This window comes from Heterodontus francisci, chromosome 30 (assembly GCF_036365525.1).
Source record: "Heterodontus francisci isolate sHetFra1 chromosome 30, sHetFra1.hap1, whole genome shotgun sequence".
In the NCBI taxonomy this organism is placed as follows: Eukaryota; Metazoa; Chordata; class Chondrichthyes; order Heterodontiformes; family Heterodontidae; genus Heterodontus; species Heterodontus francisci.
Window position 1 is genome coordinate 54505520 of NC_090400.1, and position 21569 is coordinate 54527088.

General features: G+C 42.3%; 1 protein-coding gene and 1 pseudogene across 6 annotated transcripts in view; one reads left to right on the forward strand and one right to left on the reverse strand.

Moving 5' to 3' along the window:
* The window catches only part of trim37 (tripartite motif containing 37), a 102395-nt gene that overhangs the window by 74755 nt on the left and 6071 nt on the right, over positions 1-21569 (forward strand). For 3 of the 6 annotated variants that reach the window (XM_068010682.1, XM_068010681.1, XM_068010684.1), the window contains 6 exons: positions 3528-3659; positions 4450-4636; positions 5705-5820; positions 10241-10390; positions 13221-13278; positions 15894-18890. In XM_068010682.1, coding sequence (XP_067866783.1) covers positions 3528-3659; positions 4450-4636; positions 5705-5820; positions 10241-10390; positions 13221-13278; position 15894 — 644 coding nt within the window. In that variant the 3' untranslated portion in view covers positions 15895-18890. Of the gene's footprint in view, positions 1-3527; positions 3660-4449; positions 4637-5704; positions 5821-10240; positions 10391-13220; positions 13279-15893; positions 18891-21569 lie in introns of those variants that run through there. The other 3 variants (XR_010968786.1, XM_068010683.1, XM_068010685.1) reach the window with 3 other exon arrangements.
* LOC137346901 (U2 spliceosomal RNA) lies at positions 598-706 on the reverse strand (annotated as a pseudogene).

Sequence of the window (21569 nt, forward strand, 5' to 3'; positions counted from 1 at the left end):
TGACCAGATTTGCCACAGGTGCGGCAAACTCTGGGCTGCCCAGCGTAGACCAAGAAGCCTCGACTTCCCCCGATAGCGAAGCTGGAGGGAGGGTGGATGATGGCTCCACTGGGATCTACCTTCAAGGTCACCTTGACCTGCCGCTTGCTGGTCCAGATCCCAAAGGGGTCCTTGACATCTGTGCTGCTGCCGGCCACCTCGACGTACCTGGCGAGAAAGGTGAGTACATCCACCACCGGAACATGGGGGTTGTAGAGGTGAATCGTCACCACCCGGTCCCGTTGTGACGGAAGCGTGAAGAGCGGCTCCGCTGTGAGGATCGACAGTGGAGCCCGGTCCCCTTTCTCCTTGAACGCCTTCAGGAACTTGATGCATCCCGCCACGTTCCGGAACGTCACGTCGAAGTATCCACTGCTGGGGAAATCCTGCAGGCAGAAGACGTCCGTCGCTTGAAATCCGCAGCAATCGAAAAGAATTTTCTTGATGAAGAAGGTGCGATCGACCGGTGCATCTCCTTCCTTGTCCTTCACGACCACCCGAACGGTGTTGCGCACTCCCTGGCCCGAAGCTCGAAAATTGGTTATAGCCATTTTACTCAAAGCTTCCCCAGGATCAAAAGGCAATGATCATGGTCTCTTCTCAATCAAATAAGCACTGATAAGAACAGATACTACACTTGATCTTAGCCAAAAGGCCGAGAAGCTCATAGATATCTCCAGTGGGTGTTTTCTGAGCAGTATTCAGAGCCCTTTTTATTTATAAAAAAAAAAATCCCTTGCCAATGTGTCACTACCACTTTAAGGTTTGGATATTCATACAATATTTAAAATATAACCTGGCCAAGTCACAATTTAAAATCTGCCTTTGTATAAATTGTGGCCAACTGGCATAACCAACACCCCCGGACCCCCCCCCCCCCCCCCCCATACAGTAAGTTTGCGATTTATTTTGGGTCCCAACCAACATTATTAACTGGCTGACAAGTAAAGACGAACCTTGGTAGAAATGTAAAAACAGCTGCTGCATAATTGCAATGTAGCAATAGCTAATTGTGACATGCAAGTGGAGGATGAAAAATATCACCATCAGAAATGGGAAACGGTTCTACATAAGTTCAGAACTGATGTTTAAAATTGAATCTCTGTTTAAAAAAAACTTTACAAATTTTAAAAATACAAAGCAGATTTACTGTCCTCTGGAGTTAGCTGTGGTCTGCTGATAAGGTCAGATTTAACAAGTGAAAGTTGAGAATATTTGCATGTAAATTAGACTCCCCAGATATTGCCAGATTTGGGATTAGCTTTAGTTTGGTTGTTGCCATGGTGTAGCTGATTCTCTTTTTTAATGCTACCACTGATCCTGGCACATCAGCGGGCTATAACCGCTACTTCGAGCGCCTTGCCAAGTTGACCGCTTTTGACAATCTCTGATGTGTGACACTCGAGATTCTTTGTGCTTGTATATTTTATATGCACACGTGCATGCACGCATATTATTCAATACTGCTATCCTGTTGGGGTTTGAAGTTTTAATCTGAATTATATTAAGTTGTTGGTTGTCATGTTCAGCATGATCGCTACAATCCAATTCAAGTGTTCAGGTGAAGACTGACCAAAGGTCTTCACCTTAAACAGTAATCCATTTCTTCGTTTTATAGGTGTTGACAGATCTGCTTTGTATTTCCAGTATTTTTTTACTTTTGCTACTCATTGCCTTTTAGTTGGGGAGTGTGTCCCAGCTGGGTGAGGCCGTGAAACACTGTCAAGAGTACAACAGTCACATTTTTCCATCTCCACGCCCCCCCCCTGCCGAAAACCAGCATCGTGGTGACTATTGGAGTGACTGGAAGTCGATGAAATCCGGTGGACAGTGTTAATTGTGTTTAAATGTGCAGGTGGAGTGTGTTAATTAGGGTCTTACTTGAGTATACATAGGGGACGCTTACCGAAACTAGGTGAAGGTTTGAGTGAGGAGCTGCATGTTTGTAATCTTTTTACTTCGTAATATAAATGCAAAGATTGGCTCCTGCATAATCCTTCAACAACAAACTTTCTGGAGTATAACAGGCAGGTCGTAATCAGCAGCAGGTGGTGGTGTCATTAAATGGACCTTCCTGGTCCTGAGACGTAACTCTGTTCAAAGGGTTTTTAAAAGACTTGATTGAAAATTGTGCTTGTAGGAATTCACCGAGCCATGCTCGAGTGTAGGGCAACCATGCTGCAACCGTGTCAAAATATAATAGCCAAGCATGGGCACAATCTCATTCACTACCTGGTGCATTGTAAAGCTAGCAAAATTTGATTTAGAAACCTGTCACAAATTGTTGCTGGTGTGCGCCTGAAAATGCACTATTTCCAATTAGCTAAGTAACATGAGCAACCGATCAGGTATAAATAAAATATTTTTCAGTTTTCTCCTTTTCCTGTCCTGAATGAACTGGCTGTTGGTGCATTACAGTATCATGAGTGTTGGGACTCCTCCAGTCATCCGAGTGACTTTTCTAAATGTGTGTGAGGTGCATGGAAGCATCGTAGCCAAGTTGAATACGGTTCTTGAGCAACAGCCGTATGTGCAGTTCCAGCAGAGGGCACTGGATAGTAATTCAGAGCAGCAACTGTGGCATTTTCAATTTCCCTTTCTTTCGCCTTCCTAACTCGAGTGCTGGAGCTCAGCCAATTGCACAGATTGGGAATTAAACCTGTAACCACTCGGTGTGTTGGACTTGGTACTGGATCTTTGTTCACTAGCCCATCAGGAACTGACCACACTTGGTAAAAGTTGAAATTAATTCTATTCAGTCTGTATTTTCGTTATGTAGAGCAGTGTTATGGTGAAGCTCTTTGTGTTGAGTGCCTGATTGAGATTTTCCTGCCCCCATAAATTGGCTTTTATGTGCTGCAGTCAAAGATACTCCATGAAAATAAAGCTCTAAACACTTTGTGAAATGTTCTAAAGTGCTGGAATGTAATGCTGAACGATCAGATTGAAGTTGCCTTGGAAACAGGACTGATCTGCTTGAGAGTACATTCTGATCACCCTCAGCTTGTTCCTTCTGACGTCAAAACAGTAAATGCCCCGTGAGCATGAATTTGATTTGGTGAGCACTAGGAAAGTCTTTGTGAAAAGGGCATTAAAAAAAAAAGAAAAATACTTGTGAGCTGGGTATTTGTGGAAAGAATCTATTAACAAGCTTGGACAATGAGGAAAATTGATTTCAATAAACAGGCCTGTCAGCTTCTGTAAAGAGAAAAGAGATGAAGACTCTTCCAATATTTTGACCTGTCTCTTTCTGTCCTCAGGTTCCCATGAACTTGCTTTTACTTTAGATTTCCAGCATCTACCTGCATTTTTTTAAATTTAAGAATTGGCCATCTGTCAAGTTGCAATCCTGCTTTTTCACTACAATATTTAACATTTTTTTAAAGCAAATGCAGGACTTCCAGCTAATAGCAATCGCATTTTTAGGGTTAAGCAAAATGGATGAGCTTTTAATTTGTAAAATCTCTCCCTTCAATTTTGCCTTTCAGCATCCACAAAGAAATGTGCATCTCCAAAGCGCAGTCACTCAGGGTCAGGTACCAGTTTCTCTCTCCGCAGAGCTCTGGAATGTGGGGATAAGGATCCCCACTGCCAGGAGAATTGTCAACCCAGCACAGCAGGTAACCATTGTAATTTGTTTTGTTCTTCTAGTTTATTTTAATGCTGTATAGTATGATAAATAAGTACCTATTCTGTAGTCACATAAGGAGTCTGGATACATTCAGAAACCTAACCTCTCAATAATTAAAGTAAATGATTTGGCACAGAACAACATTCCATTAATTTCTACGTTTATTAATTGTCGTATGATTTTCTGTTTGAGAACTGCAGTTTTTGCATCAGAAATCCCTTAAATGTAGAGGTCTGAGTAATGATAAATGATTTGCCACAACAAATGACTTGTCCTACCCATAGTATGTCCATACCTTCACTTATTCTAACCTTGCAGCCATGCTTTTTCAGATGTCTACTAGTATAAACTGATAGCCAGCTTAATATTCCCTGATGCATTCCACTTCTGGCTCCCACTGCTGTCCTTCTGGTACTGCCTGACTAAGCCTACACTTACATACACAACATCTGATCTAGTGAAACAAAAACAGAAAATGCTGGAAATACTCAGCAGGTCAGGCAGCATCTGTGGAGAAAAAAGCAGAGTTAACATTTCAGGTCGATGACCTTTCGTCAGAACCGATATCTGATATCGTGAACTTTCACAAAGTCCAAGTGTTTAGTGTAAGTTAACAGGATAAAGTCAACAAAATCTACACATGAGCACTTGAATATCAAGCTTGGACTATACATCTTAGTGCAAAGAAGAGGATAAGGGGTATTTACCCTGGCAAGTCATTTGGGGAAAGACTGGATTTTCTTCTTGTATAAAAAAAAATTGCAATGTTCTATATGTAGGATCATCAAAGCCCAGCAGTAGTCAAGGATCACCACATTCTGTAACCAAATCGAATGACTCTGAGGCTTCTTCAACCTGTAAAGCTGAGGACAGGATTTTTATCATTCCTGTGTCTGAACAATTCAGTAACTCAGCACTGAATGGATTGACGTCACTGGAGATGGCACGGAAAGTTGTCACATTAGGGTGAGCGCATAAATTGTGTACTTAAACCTTTCTCCCTCTTGTATGTCTTCCTGAGCCTGGCAGGATTGCAAGCGGTCTCCTCTTTGTGCCTTCCCCAGTGTCGCTGTCAGCTGTTTGACGATTCTACCCAAAGTAGGGGGCAGTAATTGGCTTTGACCCATATCCTCAAGTTTAAAATTTTGCTGTATAGGATATAATGCCCAAACCATATCGCTACTCAGCAGGATAAGTGCCATCTTTTGCGAAAGGGTATAATTTGAATCTATATTACCATTTATCATACCTCAAAATTACTTTTGAAGTGTAGTCGCTGCTACTAGGTAGACAAACAACAGCCAATTTGTACACAGAAAGATCCCAAAGCAGCAACTGAGACAAATGACCATATAATTTGCTTTTATTGGTAATTAAAGGCAGAATGCTGGTCAGGACATCAGGAGAGCTCCCTGCACTTCAAATGAGACCACGTGATTTTTAATACCCACACAGGCTACTGCATTTCACTTAGTGTTTCATTAAAAGCGGCACCTCTCGCAATGCAGCACTTCTTCGGCCTAGGTTATTTGTTCAAGTCCTGGTTTGGAGCTTGAACTTGACCTTTTGACCGAGAGACAAGCGTACTACCAACTGAGGCAAGCTGACTCTTCAGTTGCATAGAGTTGTGTGTGTTATTGTCACTATTTTTCTGATCCTTGCCATTTCTAGCCCCTAATTATTGTTATGAACAGTTTTTGGTTTATAGTCTTCAGCATGTCGTTCACGCTTTCCATCCAAAAATAAAGATTTTTTTCAGAAGGAAGTATTAGTGAAGTAGTTTAATATTTAAAGTAAAATAAAAATTGAAGACACGAATTATATCGCTTTTACTGTCGATGCAGAAGTTGAACTATCAGGAATTCCATTCCTAATGTGTGCCGGCAAGTTGAATAAGTACTTCTTTTTAATGGGGTTGATAGCCAGATAATGGTTTTCCACAAATTGAGCTGACAAGAATAATCTTCAAGTGAAATTGCTTGTGTTTAATTGGAAGACCTTTATTAACCCTTAATACTTTGTGCTTGCTGTCAGGTCAGTGCCCCAGTGCTGCTTCACAGATAACCAGCAACGCTCTGACTCGGAGAATGCAGTCACTGCAGGAACACATGCTTCACCTCTTGAGAGTACATCGGGCAGGCCAGAGGAAGGTGAAGTCTCGGTTCATGGCATTTTTAAAGTTTCCGTTGCATTGCGGGGAAATGACGAGAACTCAGTACAGGCATTGCCGTGCCTCAGTGAGCTTATTAATGTTAGATGCTGTAGAAGTGAGAGGGGTTCACTTTGGCCAGAGTGTAATTAAACTTGCTGTTCCATTCACTGCACAAGCCAATAGGAAACATGTACTGGGCTAGTTTCACTGCTAATACACATTCCACTGTGGGGTTTAACCACAGTATAAACTCAGAGCCTCTCTTTACACTAGTTTGTAAATGTGCCCATACCAAATCCTGGCACTGATTATCAAAACACTCGGTTCTGTTTTGTTTTCTTGCACTTGCAGTATTGTAAGTGCAGTGGAATAAAATAATCCTATTGTAGAGGCATCAACTGAAAAGCAGCTTCTATAAGGCAATTCCATTGGAGACCAGCTCCAGGTTGGATGTCCAGTAATGAAGAGCATCACCCACCATATCTGTCCTACATCCACTCTATGACACGAGTCTCTTCATGCTGGTGGATGGGATACCACTAGGTAGGCATAACATGCAGTTTTATGTAATATTCTATGCATATTACAAAGAAATTATAACATGGGTATGTTCTTTGGCTCACCCAGTACTTGTTGGTGTTTGTTCTCCATATGAGCAGTGGCCCTAATCCTGTGTCTTCCCTGTTCCCACATCCCTTTTCCTTCAACCACCTGTTCTTAAATGTTGGGAATCTGCTTTAATCACCTAATTCCTGGCATGCATTCCATAGCTTAGCAATCCTTTAAGTTTAAAAAAAAATCCTGCCTCCTTGTCCTAAGTCTCTTGCATTTAATCCTGTATTTAGGTCTCCTGGAATCCTCAATCATTGGAAGCAGTCTGTTTCTATCTACACTTTCCCATTCCTTCATAATTTAACCACCTCTGAAGTCACCAAGCAATCTCCTCTGCTGTAACAAAAGCAATCCCAATTTTTCAAGTCTGTCTTCATATTTGTAATTCTTCATATGAGGCAGCACCCAAGTGAATCTGCACTCTACCCTTTCCATTGCCTCAACATTCTTTCCGAAGTGTGAAGCCCAAAATTGAGCACAGATATCCCACTGTGGTCTTAATAGATTGTATAGATTCAGTATGACATTGTGACTTTTATATCTTATGCCTCTTGCCTTAAAACTTGGTATTCTATTCGCTTTTTTAAATGGCCTTATCCAATGGAGCTGCTGCTTTTAAGGTCTTGTGAACCTGAACCCCCAGATACCCCTCTCCTGCATCATCCAGCTTGTCCCCATTCAAGGTATAGTTATTGCTTTGATTTTCTTTCTACTAAAATGGAGCATCATCCCACAAGCACTGTCATTGAATTGCTTCTGTCACCTTTTTACTCATTCCACTATCTTATCAATATTTCCTTGCAATTTCCTTTTGTCCTCAAAGTTATTTACTATGCCTCCTATTTTAGTATCATCTTTCAATTTAAGCATTTGCCCCCTATCCAACTCATTGATGTACGCAGTGAATTGAAGCAATCACAAAACAGAACTTAAAAACAAGAAATGCTGGAACCACTCAGCAGGTCTGGCAGCATCTGTGGAAAGAGAAGGGTCAGAAGAAGGGTCACTGACCCGAAACGTTAACTCTGCTTCTCTTTCCACAGATGCTGCCAGACCTGCTGAGTGGTTCCAGCATTTCTTGTTTTTATTTCAGATTTCCAGCATCCGCAGTATTTTGCTTTTACAAAACAGAGCTTTGTAGTTTACCACTGTTTATTTTCAACCACTGGGACAACCAACTGCCCCACTCTCTCTCTCCTCCCTTTTAATCCAGTTTTCTATCTTTACCCTTAATCTTCTTCAGTAGTCTCCGCTGTGATACCTTGTGAGAGGCCTCAAAATCCATGTACACTACATCTGCTGTATTTCCTTCACTATATCTATCGCCTCAAATAACTGTCCGGTTTTAGAAGTGCAGTCATCCTTTCTGACTTTCATGTTGGCTGCTTCAAATTAATTATTCTTCATCTAGATATTTAGTAACTTCATCTTTAGATAAATATTCCAAAATTTTACCTGCAAAAGATATTAAACTAACCTGTCTGTAATTGCCCAGGTTACTGCTGTCTCCCTTTTTAAAAATGGGTATAACATGGTCCATTCTCCAGTCCTTGGGCACACATCCACTTTCGCTGCCAGGTTACACAGAAAAATCATAGAATGGTTACAGCACAGAAAGAGGCCATTCAACCGGGGTGTCTGTGTAGGCTCTATGCATGACCAACTCGGCTAGTCCCACTCCCCTGCCTTTTCCCTATAGCCCTACAGATTTTTTTCTCTTCAGCTAAATATCCAATTCTCTTTTGAAAGCCACAATTGAATCTGCCTCCACCACACTCTCAGGCGGTGCATTCCAGAGCCTAACCATTCACAGTGTATAAAACAAAAAGTTTTCCTCATGTTGCCTTTTGGTTCTTTTGCCATTCACCTTAAATCTGTGTCCTCTGGTTTTCGATCCTTCCACCAACAGGAACAGTTTCTCTCTATCTACTCTGTCCAGATCCCTTGTGATTTTGAACACCTCTATCAAATCTCCGCTCAACCTTCTCTTTAAGGAGAGCAGCCCTAGCTTCTCCAAACTATCCTCATAACTGAAGTCCTTCATCCCTGGAATCATTCTCGTAAATCGTTTCTGCACCCTCTCTAATGTCTTCACATTCTTTCTAAAGTGTGGTGCCCAGAATTAGACACAGTACTCCAATTGAGACCGAATCAGTGTTTTATAAAAGTTCACCATAACTTCCTTACTTTTGTACTCTATGCCTCTATTTATAAAGTCCAGTATGCTGTATGTCTCATTAACTACTTATCATTAACAACCTGCCCTCCCCTCTTCAATGATTTGTGCACATATGCCCCCAGGTCCCTCTGCTCCTGCAAACCCTTTAGAATTTTGTCTTTTATTTTATATTGCCTCGCCTCGTTCTTCTTACCGAAAGGTATCACTTCAGACTTCTCTGCATTAAATTTAATCTACCACGTGTCCACCCATTGCATCAGCCTGTCTATGTCCTCTTGATGTTTATCACTATCCTCCTCACAGTTCACAATTGCTTCCAAGTTTTGTCACCTGCAAATGTTAAAATTGTGACTTGCAAACCCAAGTCTGGGTCATTAATATACATCAAGAAAAGCAGTGATCCTAATACCGACCCCTGGGGAACCCCACTATTTACCTTCCTCCAGTCCGAAAAAACAACCATTCACCATTGCCCTCTGTTTCCTGTCACGCAGCCAACTTCGATTCCATGCTGCCACTGTCCCTTTTATTCTGTGGGCTCTTCTAAAACTTTGCACATCGCAGCATATGCCCAGGCATCTACACACTGGCATCGTATGGTGGTCCTCTGAGTTTGAAGAAACCAGGACGCCATTGTACATGGCTGGTAGTCCTGGTTAGCATGACTGAAGTTGTCCAAAGCATCTCCTGCGTGTGCCAGGAAATTGCAATCATAGTGGGTGTGCCATTGCCACATAGCTGCAGTGGTTTAAGGAGGAGGCCCACCAACACCATCTCTGGTGACTGCGACAAACAATAAATGCAACCTTGCCCATGTTGTCCATGCCCCAAAAACAAATTTTGAATAATATGGCATCTTTAATTTGTCCTCTCCCTAAGTTAACAGATTGCATAAAGACTAGGCAATATATTCCAAGGTGGCCTTATCTCTGCAATAATCAAGAACCTAAGTGGTGTTTACATTGTGCAGTGCAAGAATTATGTGAGATGGTAATGTTGTGAAGAAGAGAGTCCTTCCTGTCATGTGCAAGAGGTCTTGAATTAAAGGCCTGCTACCTGACCCGAACCCGACGGGACCCGTGTCTAGTTTGGGTCAGGTCGGGCCGCTCTTAGGGGTCCAGCTTTCGGGCTCAAGTCGAGCTGAGTCCAGGTCGGGCCAGGTCTGTGTCAGACACGCACAGCAAAAAGTGTTGTTAAAAGTGTTAAAAGTAAAAAAGCTATCTGAGCTGGGAGTCCGGGACGTCAAAGAAGGAAACTCTGAGTCTGCACAGTGAGCAAGTGAGCGTCTCTATGACATATCATGCTCATGCTGCAGCTTCCTGAAGAGTGGGAGTCGCAAGGTAGCTAAAGGGAACATTCCGGTGGTCGGGTCGGGCGTGGGAAAAAATGGAGGGACTCTGGCCGGGTTGGGCTCAGGATTGATGTGGTTCTGTCAGGTTCAGGTCGGGTTTTTTTTTTTCATGACCTGAGCAGGCCTTTAACTTGAATTGGTAACCTTGTAACTCCTATTCACCGTATGGGCTACTCCTATTGCTTATGTTATGCCCGTGTATATACAGTGCTTGCTCTTCTACAGGTGGAAAGTGCCTGTCAACACTCTCGACTTAACCTTGAGTTCTTTTCGCAGTCATATCACTTCAGAAGAAGGTCCTTCATTTGCTCCCTGGCATGAGCAGTGACAGTGAGAGCGAATGCGATTCTGAGAATGAGGAACAGGAAGCAAACATTTCTACAGAGTTTGTGACTCGTAACTTTGCTGTTCAGAGCTCTAGCGAAGGTATGGGTTAGAAGGGTTGGGCTCCAGACTGGCATCGAGATTTTTGTTCTTTGGTGGGTAATGTCAATAATTTTAGTTTTTAAATTGCTCACCATTGGTAAACTTTTTTAAAACATTGACATCAGTGGAATTTTTGCAAAATTTGCACACAAATGTCGAAAGAAGCTGAATTAATGCTGATTTTAAAATAGAAAATGTTGGAAGTGCACAGTAGATTAGTTAATGTTAGTAAAAAGAAAAGACAGGCTATGGCATTTTGGATGTGTGTACCATTCATCGGAATTGGTTCTGATGTAGGATACAAACCCAAAAGTGGCTGAGCCCAGGTGAACCTAACCCTCAAAGACCAGGTAACTCAGTCCTATTTGCACATACCTTTCTTGCTTGTTGCTTTGTCCTGTTTGAAATTTGTTTTCTTGGAGGTTTGGAAAGCACTGGAAAGATAAATCCTAAATTACTGTACAGATCCAATGTAAATAAATTATTGGAACATTGTTTTGAAGCTCATATGTAGCCCCCAAGACTCCACTACAAATATGTTTGCAGTCAACAAAGATAAAATGTTTGGGCATCCTTACACTAGACCAGAATTTTTTTTAAAAATTAATTCATTGGATGTGGGTGTTGCTGGCTAGGCCAACATTTATTTCCCTTGAGAAGGTGGTGGTGAGCTGCCTTCCTGAACCGCTGCAGTCCTTGGGGTGTAGGTATACCCATAGTGCTGTTAGGGAGGGAGTTCCAGAATGGGTCGACTTTCACATTCTCACCAATCATACTACCATTCCATCCTTAATAGTGTTGTTTTAACAATCTATTGGGCTATTTTGGACAACTTTTTAAATGTACCTCCTTTTGTTCCTTTTTCTCTTCCCCCTGTGTCTTTCCTAGCTGCCTCTCCTGAAAACTTTAACCTCATTTGGGTAAATTTAGATATGTTCATAGAAATTCCAGTCACTCTTGCAATATCTGAGCACCACTGGCATCTCTTTTTAAATCTATCTTCAACAGTGTTGCCTGGAAACTTTCCTAATGTCCCAGCTGCTTTATCCAGTGAAACTACAGAGATTGCAACCGTCCACTATTTGTTCTTGAGTTGTGCTGTGTTAGATGCTTTCAGTTAGGGAGGGAAAAGGCCAGCAATAGAAGTCCGGCTACTTGGTCTTGGTACTCTCAGCTGGAGTTTATGCTCCAGAATATTATTCACTGGCTCTGTTTGGAAGTGTGAGTGAATACTGGTTGAGGACAGGATTGCACTTGTTTGGTAATGCACTCCACCCTTGTACTCGAATAGCTTGTTGCTCACTGTGAAGCTTTGCAAATCATTCGCATCCACTTGGGCAAAGTCAAAAGGACATTCGATACCTGTAGAGCCCTCAGCACTTGACGCCTTCATGGTTTGAAAGGGGGAAGAATAAAAATTGGGGAGCAGATAAAGCAACAAAAGGAGGATTATATATTTTTAAAATTGCCGCAATAGTCTGTTCAGCTGCAGTATGCAATGCTGTTTACCATGGAGAGATAGTATGAGAGGTGGGAAAATCCAAGTCGACCCACCCTACTGTAGTGGGGAGCGGCTGCTGTAGAGAGCTGTATTCGTAGTGGCAGGAGAAGGAGTATGGCTGACTGTTACGACCAGGTGAGAAAGAGGTCTGGGGGTCCCTTTCCGCCTTCACCTGGTCTTAATTTAACAGGGTTTAATTCTAAACACACCATGTTTTTAGCTCCCCCTTGGTGAATCCTTGTTCACCGCTTTCCAATTATAAGGCAAGAAAACCGCACAAACAGGCTTTCTTAGGTTTAGAGAAGAGAAGTTTGAAATTTATTAAACTTAAACTCTAATTCGGTTAACGCCTATGGATACATGATGCGCCCACGCTAGCATGCACACGCGATACACACATGCAAATAGCGACAGAAAAGAGCAGAAGAAAAATAAAGTAGAAAAAGTTTGAGGCAATATGTGAAGAGTTTTTGTTATACTCATTTGAGCTCACTGTAGAGTCCTTGATTGTAGGTAGATCTTGCTTTTCTTTGGGGCCCAGTATTCTTCTTAAACCTTGTTCACTGTAGGAGGGTTCATGTGTCTTCAGTGGATTCAGAGGCTTGTGAGAAAGAGATGGGAGCAGACAAGAGAGATCTTCTCAGTCCAGGAGCAAACAGCCACTCTCAGTTCAAACTGTTCGTACAATTCAGAAAACCCACGTTGCCAAGCAGATTAGTCATGTGACTAACTGGTCTGCCCACGTCTTGTATTGTGTCACTTTAGCAGTCTCTGGAGTGCTCCTCTTACACACAATACCTGGTGATCAGCGTCCTTTGTGGGTTGAATGTGTCAGGGAATGGCCCTTTGTCCTTCCAATCACTGTCTGTTAATATGCAAATGTCTTTTCCAGCCACGGCTCATCTGTTTAACAAGTCCTTTCTTCATTCCAGTAACAGTTTAAAATCAATGTTTATGACAACATTAATGTGCCTCATTCTTGGCAGGTGGGGGCCTAGCATGACACTAACCTTAAAAAAAGAGAGGAATAAGTGAGAAAGGGAATTTCATGTTTTGTGCTGACAGTTTCTGTATTTTGTGTAATTACAAATGGTAACGTAAGGGTTAACATTTTCTTTACTGCTACTGGTTGAGTAATAAGAGTCTTTGGCATTGACCTTGGCTCACCCTCAAGGGATGTGAGTCCAACCAGCCAATTTAACAGCCATGCAAGCCTCAGAAACCACAGGAGAGTTTATGACCCGCTTCCTTCTGTGCTAGCCCGATAAATGATGAATTTGGTATCTATGAAAGAGAAAAATTGAGATCTATACAGTATTTTTTTTTAAGCAGGTGATTTGGACAATTCTGGAAGCACCAATTTTGTGAATGGAGAAACAAAAGAGTGGTAAGTAACAGAAGCTTTCTGTGCTCATTTTGGGCTCCTTCATATATTGTACCCAATACAACCGAACATACTGGACAAAGATTTTCACAGTGGAAAAACCCTTGCCCAAGTCACATGCAATGGCACTTTACAAACTCCCAGCTATCCAGCCTCCAGTCATCATGGTCCAGTCTTTGGCCCCCATTCATCATGATACTTATACTCAATCACATCCACACCTACTCCTTTGCTGCCCTTGTCTCCAGTAAAACCCTTACTCTCTCCTGCCCTGGTCGTTCCACTTGGTGAGGGGCCCATTTTTTGTTTTCTTGAGTCCAAGGGAGACAAATTTAGACATTTATGATGCACAACTGGTTTTCAGCCAGATCTAGCTAGACCAAACAAATACCACCAGGTCCTGCTGTCAAACTACCAAAACTCCTAACTGCTCACTACTACAGAATCATCCTGGAATGCAAAGATGACCCCCCCCCCCCCCCCACTTTCTCCCCACTACAAGCAGTCTTAAACCCTTCTCCCCTGCATCCTCATCTCCAGCAATAAAGACAAGGAGCTCCTGAGCTGTTTTGTCACTAAGATTGAGACCACCTGTTCAGCTGTATACCTCCCTTCCCCTTGCCACTAAAATGCTGACCACCCGACTTCTCTTCCTGTCCCACCATGCGAGCTGATGTTAACAATTCCCTCTCCTGATACTTTGTGCCCCTCCTTTCAAATCCCCCTCAAAAAGAAACTCCCTTGCTCCTTCTTCCTTCCAAACTGCTGCCCCATTTCTAATCTCCCTTTCATCCAAAGTCCTTAAATGTGTTATTGCCTCCCAAATTGTGCCCAACTTTCCTGCAATCCCAGGTTTGAACCCTGTCAATATAGATTCTGTTCTACCGCAATACTGAAATGACCCTAATCAAAGTCACAAATTACATCCTTTGTAACTGGGACACTGGTGCACTATCCCTTCTCATCATTCTCAACCAGTTTAGAGCCCTTGACACAAAGTGGATCACACTGTCCTGTACCAACAACTCTCCTCGTGGGACTGCTCTGACTGTGCTTTTGTTCCCTCCAGACTTGACATTGCTCTCCTGACCAGCATCCCATCTTCCACCCTTCATAAATTTGGTCCATCCAAAACTGCTACCCATATCCTAATTCACACCAAGTTCCACTCTTATCTGTCCAGTCACAGCCAGTGAACCTTCTGCAATGGCTTCTCTTCCCACCCCTGCACAGTTACCTCTGGAGTCTCCCAAGGATCTATCATTGGTCCCCTGCTATTTCTCATCTACATGCTATCTGTTGGCAACATCATTCAAAAACACAGCAGGCTGTGCATGTACTCTGATGACACCCAGCTCGACTTCACCATCACCTCTCTTGACTCCTCCACTAATTTTGTATTGTCAGACTTACCCAACATCAACTGGATGAGCTGAAATTTGCTCCAGTTAAATATTGGGAAGGCCAAAGCCCCTGGCATGAACTTTGTTCACTAGCCCCCGATTCCACTGTCTTGGGCTGAATCTGACTCTTCACAACATTGGTGTCCTATTTGACCATGAGCTGAGCTTCCGACCCCATATCCTCTTCAAGACCGCCGCCGCCTTCTACCTATGTAATAACACCCATCTCCTCACTTGGCATTGCTTTCCTGGCCGGCCTCCCGTCTTCCACCCTCCACAAGTTTGAGCTGATCCATAACTCTGCCACTCATATCCTAACTGTCACCAAGTTCTGTTCACCTGTCACCCCTGTGCTTGCTGACCTACATTGGCTCCTGGTCAAACAACACCTCTATTTTTAGAGTTCTCATTCTTGTTTTCAGATTGCTCCATGGCCTTGCCCCACCCAATCTCTCCAATCTCCTCCAACCTCCTCCAACCTACAACCACCAAGATCACTGCACTCCTCCAATTCTGGCCTGTTGTGCAACTCTGACTTCTTTCACCCACCATTGGCAGTGCAGTACTCGTTCAGTCCCCTGCCGTGTTGTCCTATGCTGCTCAACCCAGGAGTGGCAAATAACCTGCAACTTTCTGACTTGTGCTACCAATTGAACACTGACACTTAATACAAACTAATGCAGGCACATGATAAGACTCTTGTTTACTGATTATGTTAAGTGGCAATAATTTTCTGCTGCCCCCTTCTCTTTCCCCCCCCCCCCCCCCCCAAACCCAACCCCTGCCATGGACACCTTGTCCAAATAGCTGCTTTTTTGTGCATGTAAGTTTTGATTGTTACCTGGTAAAAATGTGTTTTTCATCTAAATATGTTGGGCATTTGGTGCTAAAAGTGTGTGGTCATTTGAGAGACCTTCTGGGCTGTTTGTTATGCTGGATATCGGCTCTCCACAGTTGGCACAGTTTGAGGGAATCAGACGGTGATTAGTGACTACGCAATGCTCTTTTTGTAATAGTGTATGAATATGATGTAACCAGGGGAGGCCAGCTACTCTTTTGGAGAGGGGAAAGAGGAAATTGGAGATTGAATTATGCAGTAGCAGCTAGTTTGAGGACTGCAATGGCAGTGCCTCTTCAACTGGACAGTGAGTAGGGACAGAAATAATCTGACCACTTAAACATTTACCATTGATTTTTCTTTTTTTTTCTCCACAGATTATTAAGGACCTTGTGCATGAGCTATTTTTTATCCAAATTTCAGTGAAAGCATGGAAGAGTATGCTAAAGGAATTTGACCATCTTTTAACAAGTAGGATAAACGAAATAACCTGTAACATCCCATGTGAAACTAATGCTTGTCTGTTACCCATGCACTACACTAGCTGTATGTTGATGCAGCAAGATCCCAGTAAACTTTGCACTGATGGATTTTTTTTTTCTTCTTTCATCAATGGGTCAAAGTTAGTTATTCAGCCATACCTGTGGACTGTGCAAAGCCCAGGCTGAATGTTCCTTCAAAGGTGATGGGGGTTGCACTTAAACATCCTTCCTACTACAAGTCTGTCGTAAAGTATCCCTGCCAGAATGTGTTCCAGGATTTAAGCTGCATCTTCTGAACAAACCTAGTCAATCAAAAACGGTTTAACAATAAAAGACAAGTGTGCATTGTAACAGTTCCCTTGAGTGTGATCATAGTGCAGTGGGAGAGGGTGAGGTTCTCTAATTGAAGCAACTGTCCCAAACACTGCCAACATCAGCGGGTAGCTGGTTGTATGTTAAATACCACTTAAACTATAAACTGTCTTTTTGGAGCAGCCCAGCAGATGAGTCCTGACATTAATATTCTGTACATTGGGTTATTGTACTGTACATGGCTGACCTGTGAGCTGTCCATTCTGCATATTTGTTGAGCAATTTGTTTGCCATCTTTAGCAAAACTTCAATTTGTTCTTTAGCCTCAACTCTTGATAGGATAACTTTTTTGGTGGGTGTTGTCAGATGTTTTCTGCCCCTAACTTTCATTATTTGGCCAGACAGTGGCCAGGCAACCTCGTGCCTGGCCTCTGCCACATTATTGGCATACATTGATCCTCCTTCCCATGTAGGCACCTGGCCTTTCCCCAGCAGGGGTCACTGATGAGATTGGGACGCTGCTGTGTGGGGAATGGGAGTGCATTGCCCCAACCCAAGAGCACCACTGTGCCTCTCGGGCATGTCTTTGTTGTGTGTCCCAGACCCCTGTCTGCTGCTGATGGTTTAGAGATTGTAAAATACCCTGTGTATGTCGATTAACAGACTAATAAACCAGACTAATAAAGCAATAGGTAGGTATTATTGGTTGGTATAAGATGACTCTGTAATTCATGCATGCTGTGACTCAAAGACCATATTAAATTCATGAGGGACATTCACAGTGAAGTGTTGTATTTTCCCTGTCCCCAGGTTTCCTCTTGCCAATGCAATGAACACAGAATGGAATGATAGGTTAAATAAATACTTTGCTAGTATTGAGCAAAGTAATAAGGAAGGTTAAATTATGCATGCCTAGATTTTATGCTTTCTGTCTTTTAATCTAACATGTATTTTAGAAAAGTTACCTGAACACTGTGGTCTCATTGTGCTTAATTACTGTTACGTGCCTGTGTTCTAACTGGTCATACTTCAGTGTAAGCCCATTGACCCCTCTGCATTGCTAAAATTACACTGCAGCTCTGATTTCAGTGAGCAACAGTCACTTGCCCTGTTGTCCTTATTGACACGGTTATGATCATAGATTTCTGGCCCTGATGCATGGTGGTACTGTGTATAAAGTATTTGAGCAAAAATTCTCCTACAATTTGGCACCATTGTGCTCCCTGGTCAGATTGTTCAACACCTCCATCTCCTATTGAGTGGAGCAGAGTTGCATTTTTTAAAATAAAGCTCAGTGGCCTTGTGGTTCGTGTTATAGAAGCAAGTGAGCTCCAGGAGTCTTCAAAACTACTGTATCAAAGTTGTGTGTGTTTTACAGTTGTACTCCCAGTTTATTTTTTCTGTTTTACAGCTGATTGTCAGTTATGGATTTCTAGGTCAAGGGTGGAGCTAAGATTCCAACAAAATGTCTCCACATTAATTTATTTTCAATCTAAGCACCATGTTATTTATTCTATCTCCTGCTTTGGAGCAGCTATTCTGTACGACCCATGATTGTACACTTCTCTGCCAGATGCTTTCCTACAGCAGGCAATCATTTTGTAGTTTCCCTTTTCGTTATGTAGATGTACCTCAGTTGTGCAAACCACTGTTTTCCTCGGCGTAATCTCCAGAGATTTGTAGCGAGATTCTGAAAGCTGCTGGTTAAAGAGCTGGTGCCTTTCTGTTGACAGAAATGTTTACACAAATTCTGAGCTGGTGTGTGTGTTGGATGTTTTCCCCCACCCCCACTCCTCAAACCTTTGCTCAAAATAAGAGTGCTCATGAATTGTGTTCATAGATTTGTTCTGAGTTTCCAACGTCTGTCGTAGTCTTTAATTGTACCAAAGTGAAACATTCCATATTGCTGAAAATGAAGTAATAGATGCTGAAATGAGAAGCAGGTATTTCCAGCATATTCTCAGGTCAGTCAAAATGTGAGAACAACAGACTTGGGTCTCTCTGGGATCCTTGCTCCCCTTTATCTCTGATGCTCACTGACCTGTTTGGTTATTGCCTGATTTTTAAAAAAATGTGGTTTCCAGTATTCACAATTTTTCTTTTGAAGGGCAGTGAGTGGGTGGCTGATGACTGACTTGATTTGCCCTGGGGCACAGTTTCTTTTCCGTACTTCTGCCACCACCCACCCACCCCTTTTGCGCTTAACACTCTGTAACATTTCAATTCATTTTTTAAAAAAAACACATTTTAGGGTTGTAGTTTCAGCATTGCGCTTCAACTTTGTAAATTATTGCTGCCAGTCTAACCCATATAATAGGAAGCAGACTACCAATGTACAGTACAGATTTTACTTGATTGTTTCACTCATTCGAATTGCAGTGCTAAGTGTCCTGAACCCTGCTTCTGTTATGTATGTCAAGATCCTGTCTGAATGTGATGTACCTCGTACTGTGAACTACCGTTTAGAAAGCCGTGGTTTATTTGTAATGTGTATTTAGTGTTTGCTTTTTAAATACTGTCCATCGTGTTTACATGATCACATTTCTGCACTTTTTTATTAATAAAACTGAAAGTTATAAACTGTTGGTCAGGGTTTGTTTCCTCTGGTCAGGAAGGGGTGGACATTTTGAGCAAGATCAAGTTTTCAGTTTGTGGAGCATCTTTCACCAGAGATGCAAAGGAAGGGTCTTGACGTATGATTTTATAATCTGCAAAAGAAATGGGGGGCAGGTATAGGTGCTTTTAGCAGAGGAAGATTTGTATTTATATAAATGCCTTGTCACTTGAACTTCTCAAAGTGCCTCACATAGGATGCATTATGTTTTGAGTGTATTTGCAAATGAGGCTGCCATATTGCACAGGGAGAACCCACAAACTGCAATGAAGTAAGTGAGCAGTATTGGTCACGAGAGGAGTTTTGACCAAAAGCATGATGCTTGGAGCACTGCCTTGGAATTTTCAGCATCCACCTGAGCAGGCAAACAGGGCTTTAATTAAATGTTCTATCTGCAAGGTGGCACTCTGACAACACAGTACTGCTCTGAGCAGTTTAATTACAAGCTTGACTCATAAATGGAAATCTGACCCAAAGACATTTTGTGTTTGAAGACTCATTTGTGGTTGCAAGATGCAGGCAAATTTGGTAATGGGGGAGGGGCAGAGGATTCGGGTTTCTAGAAGCTTTGGATTGTCACCAACCCTCCATTTGTCCTGTTTGATACAATCTCTGCCAATAACATGAAGATGATTGTTTAGAAATGTGTGTGGATCTGCAAATATTCTTCTATTAATGGCCAAGAGGCTTAGTTGGTCAGAATTTCTCGCCAAGCACTTCCCAGTTGTGTGAGTTGAGAATGGAATGATACTCAAAGTTCTGGGTTTACAGGTAAATCCACCAACCTGCATCATGGATGTGTTCTCACAGAACTGAGGTAACTCATTCACACCTTGACCTTTCATGGAGGGGGACTAAACCCATTTCTCCTTCCCATTCTAAAAGCTGAGGCACTGTTGCACACTCTATCAGCTTAACCACTTGGAGGCACAAGTGTAAACCATCCCTCTTTTTTTTCCCCCCCTCCCTCTCCTATTCACTTCTATTCAAGCAGTTTCTGGGTTTCACTGTTTAAACCATGTCATGTATTGTACTAATTGAAGGCTATGGTGTCCATCCGTCTTTGCCCCAGAATGGGTGATGTGGTTAACTCTTGACCATGTGTCCTCCAGGCTGCTGGCTGGCTAATAATTAAAAAAAAAAGTGTGGTTTTGGGCACAGGTTATCCACCCACCCGCTTGACAATAGAAAGGCTGAGTCAGGATGTCCTTCATTGGAATGTCAGATACCCAGGTGTGGAATTTTAAAATAAATACATTATATATAATGGGCCAGAGTTTGCTGGATGAATAACAGTACGTTTAGTGGCGCTTGCCCTCATTTCATGTGTAAATCGTTCAGGTGGTTCTTGACCAGGAAGAGAGACCCCATGAGTTGTGAATAGCCACTAATTGCTAGTGATTTGCATAGCTATGCCTTTAGCTTCATGAAAACAGCAGCTCACCCTCAACCTCCCCGTGAGTTTCAAGAAATTGCTGCATTTGCAAAATAAATGAGCATTAAACTTGCTGCAGAAAGTAAACACACTTTTAATGACCAGATTTGTTTTTGTAAACCTCTCTGGCCCAGAAACTGAAGTCTCATTCCTGCAGGTAGTAAATGGTTACTTGAGATTTTAATATGTTGTTTTCTTGCTTTTCCTGTCTCTATCTCTCACAATCCAATCTCCCTTCCCTCTACTTCTCATTCTGTAACTGATTTGACTCTAATTCACATAGCGCCTTCTCTGTTGTTCCACTGTTTCTTTCTCAATCCTTAAATCTCATTGGTTAAGGTGATAGACTGTTGGTCACATTTGACAAGCTTCTAGAGGCTCCATTACCAACTTGCACTTTCAGCAAGTTGCAGTGCAAAATTTTTTTCAAGCTGAAGATGGGGGAGAAGAATCTGGCCACAGTGCAGGATGCCTCCCTCACTCCAGCAAATTCTGGGGCATTACCTTCAGACTTGTATGCCACCTCTACATCATGCCACTTGATGGAGCACTTTGAGAAGAGACCAGTCTAAAATTCTTGGGAAGATAGAATTGTCAACACAACAACTATTTCTGTTTGACTATTCAGTAATACTAGATGCATAAAAGTACGTGGGGAAAGCTTTTTGGTGTGGAGTGGTCTATTAAGAATGGTGATGTATGCACAGAGATGAGGGGGTCACAATATACAACTACACATTAAACAATTGGTAGACAAGGAGATGGCTCTGGTAGAATTCTTTCCACCCCCTACCTTGGAGGGGAGTCCAGGAGCATTTTCACCTAGGTTTTTATTTTTAAATATTGGTAAAATTTTGATTTTGAGTAGTTGACTTTTAGTTTCTCAAAACTGTAACTTCAAATAAAATCAAGTATCTGATCCTGCTTTCATGTCCTTCCATCAGAATACAAGACTGAAATGTATTTGGGGTGAAAAGATTGATGGATTTTTGTTAACCAAAGGTATTAAAGGATATGAGATGACGGCAGGTCTATGGAGTTAGGTCACAGATCAGCCATTATATCACTGAATGGCAGAATAGGCTCAAGGGACTAAATGGCCTCCTCCTGTTCCTAAGTACCATGGTAAAAGCACTGCTCAATATGTCATTTATACACTAGCAAATCTTGGATATGTGTTCAGCTGGGGTAGCAGCCAGGCTGTCATGAA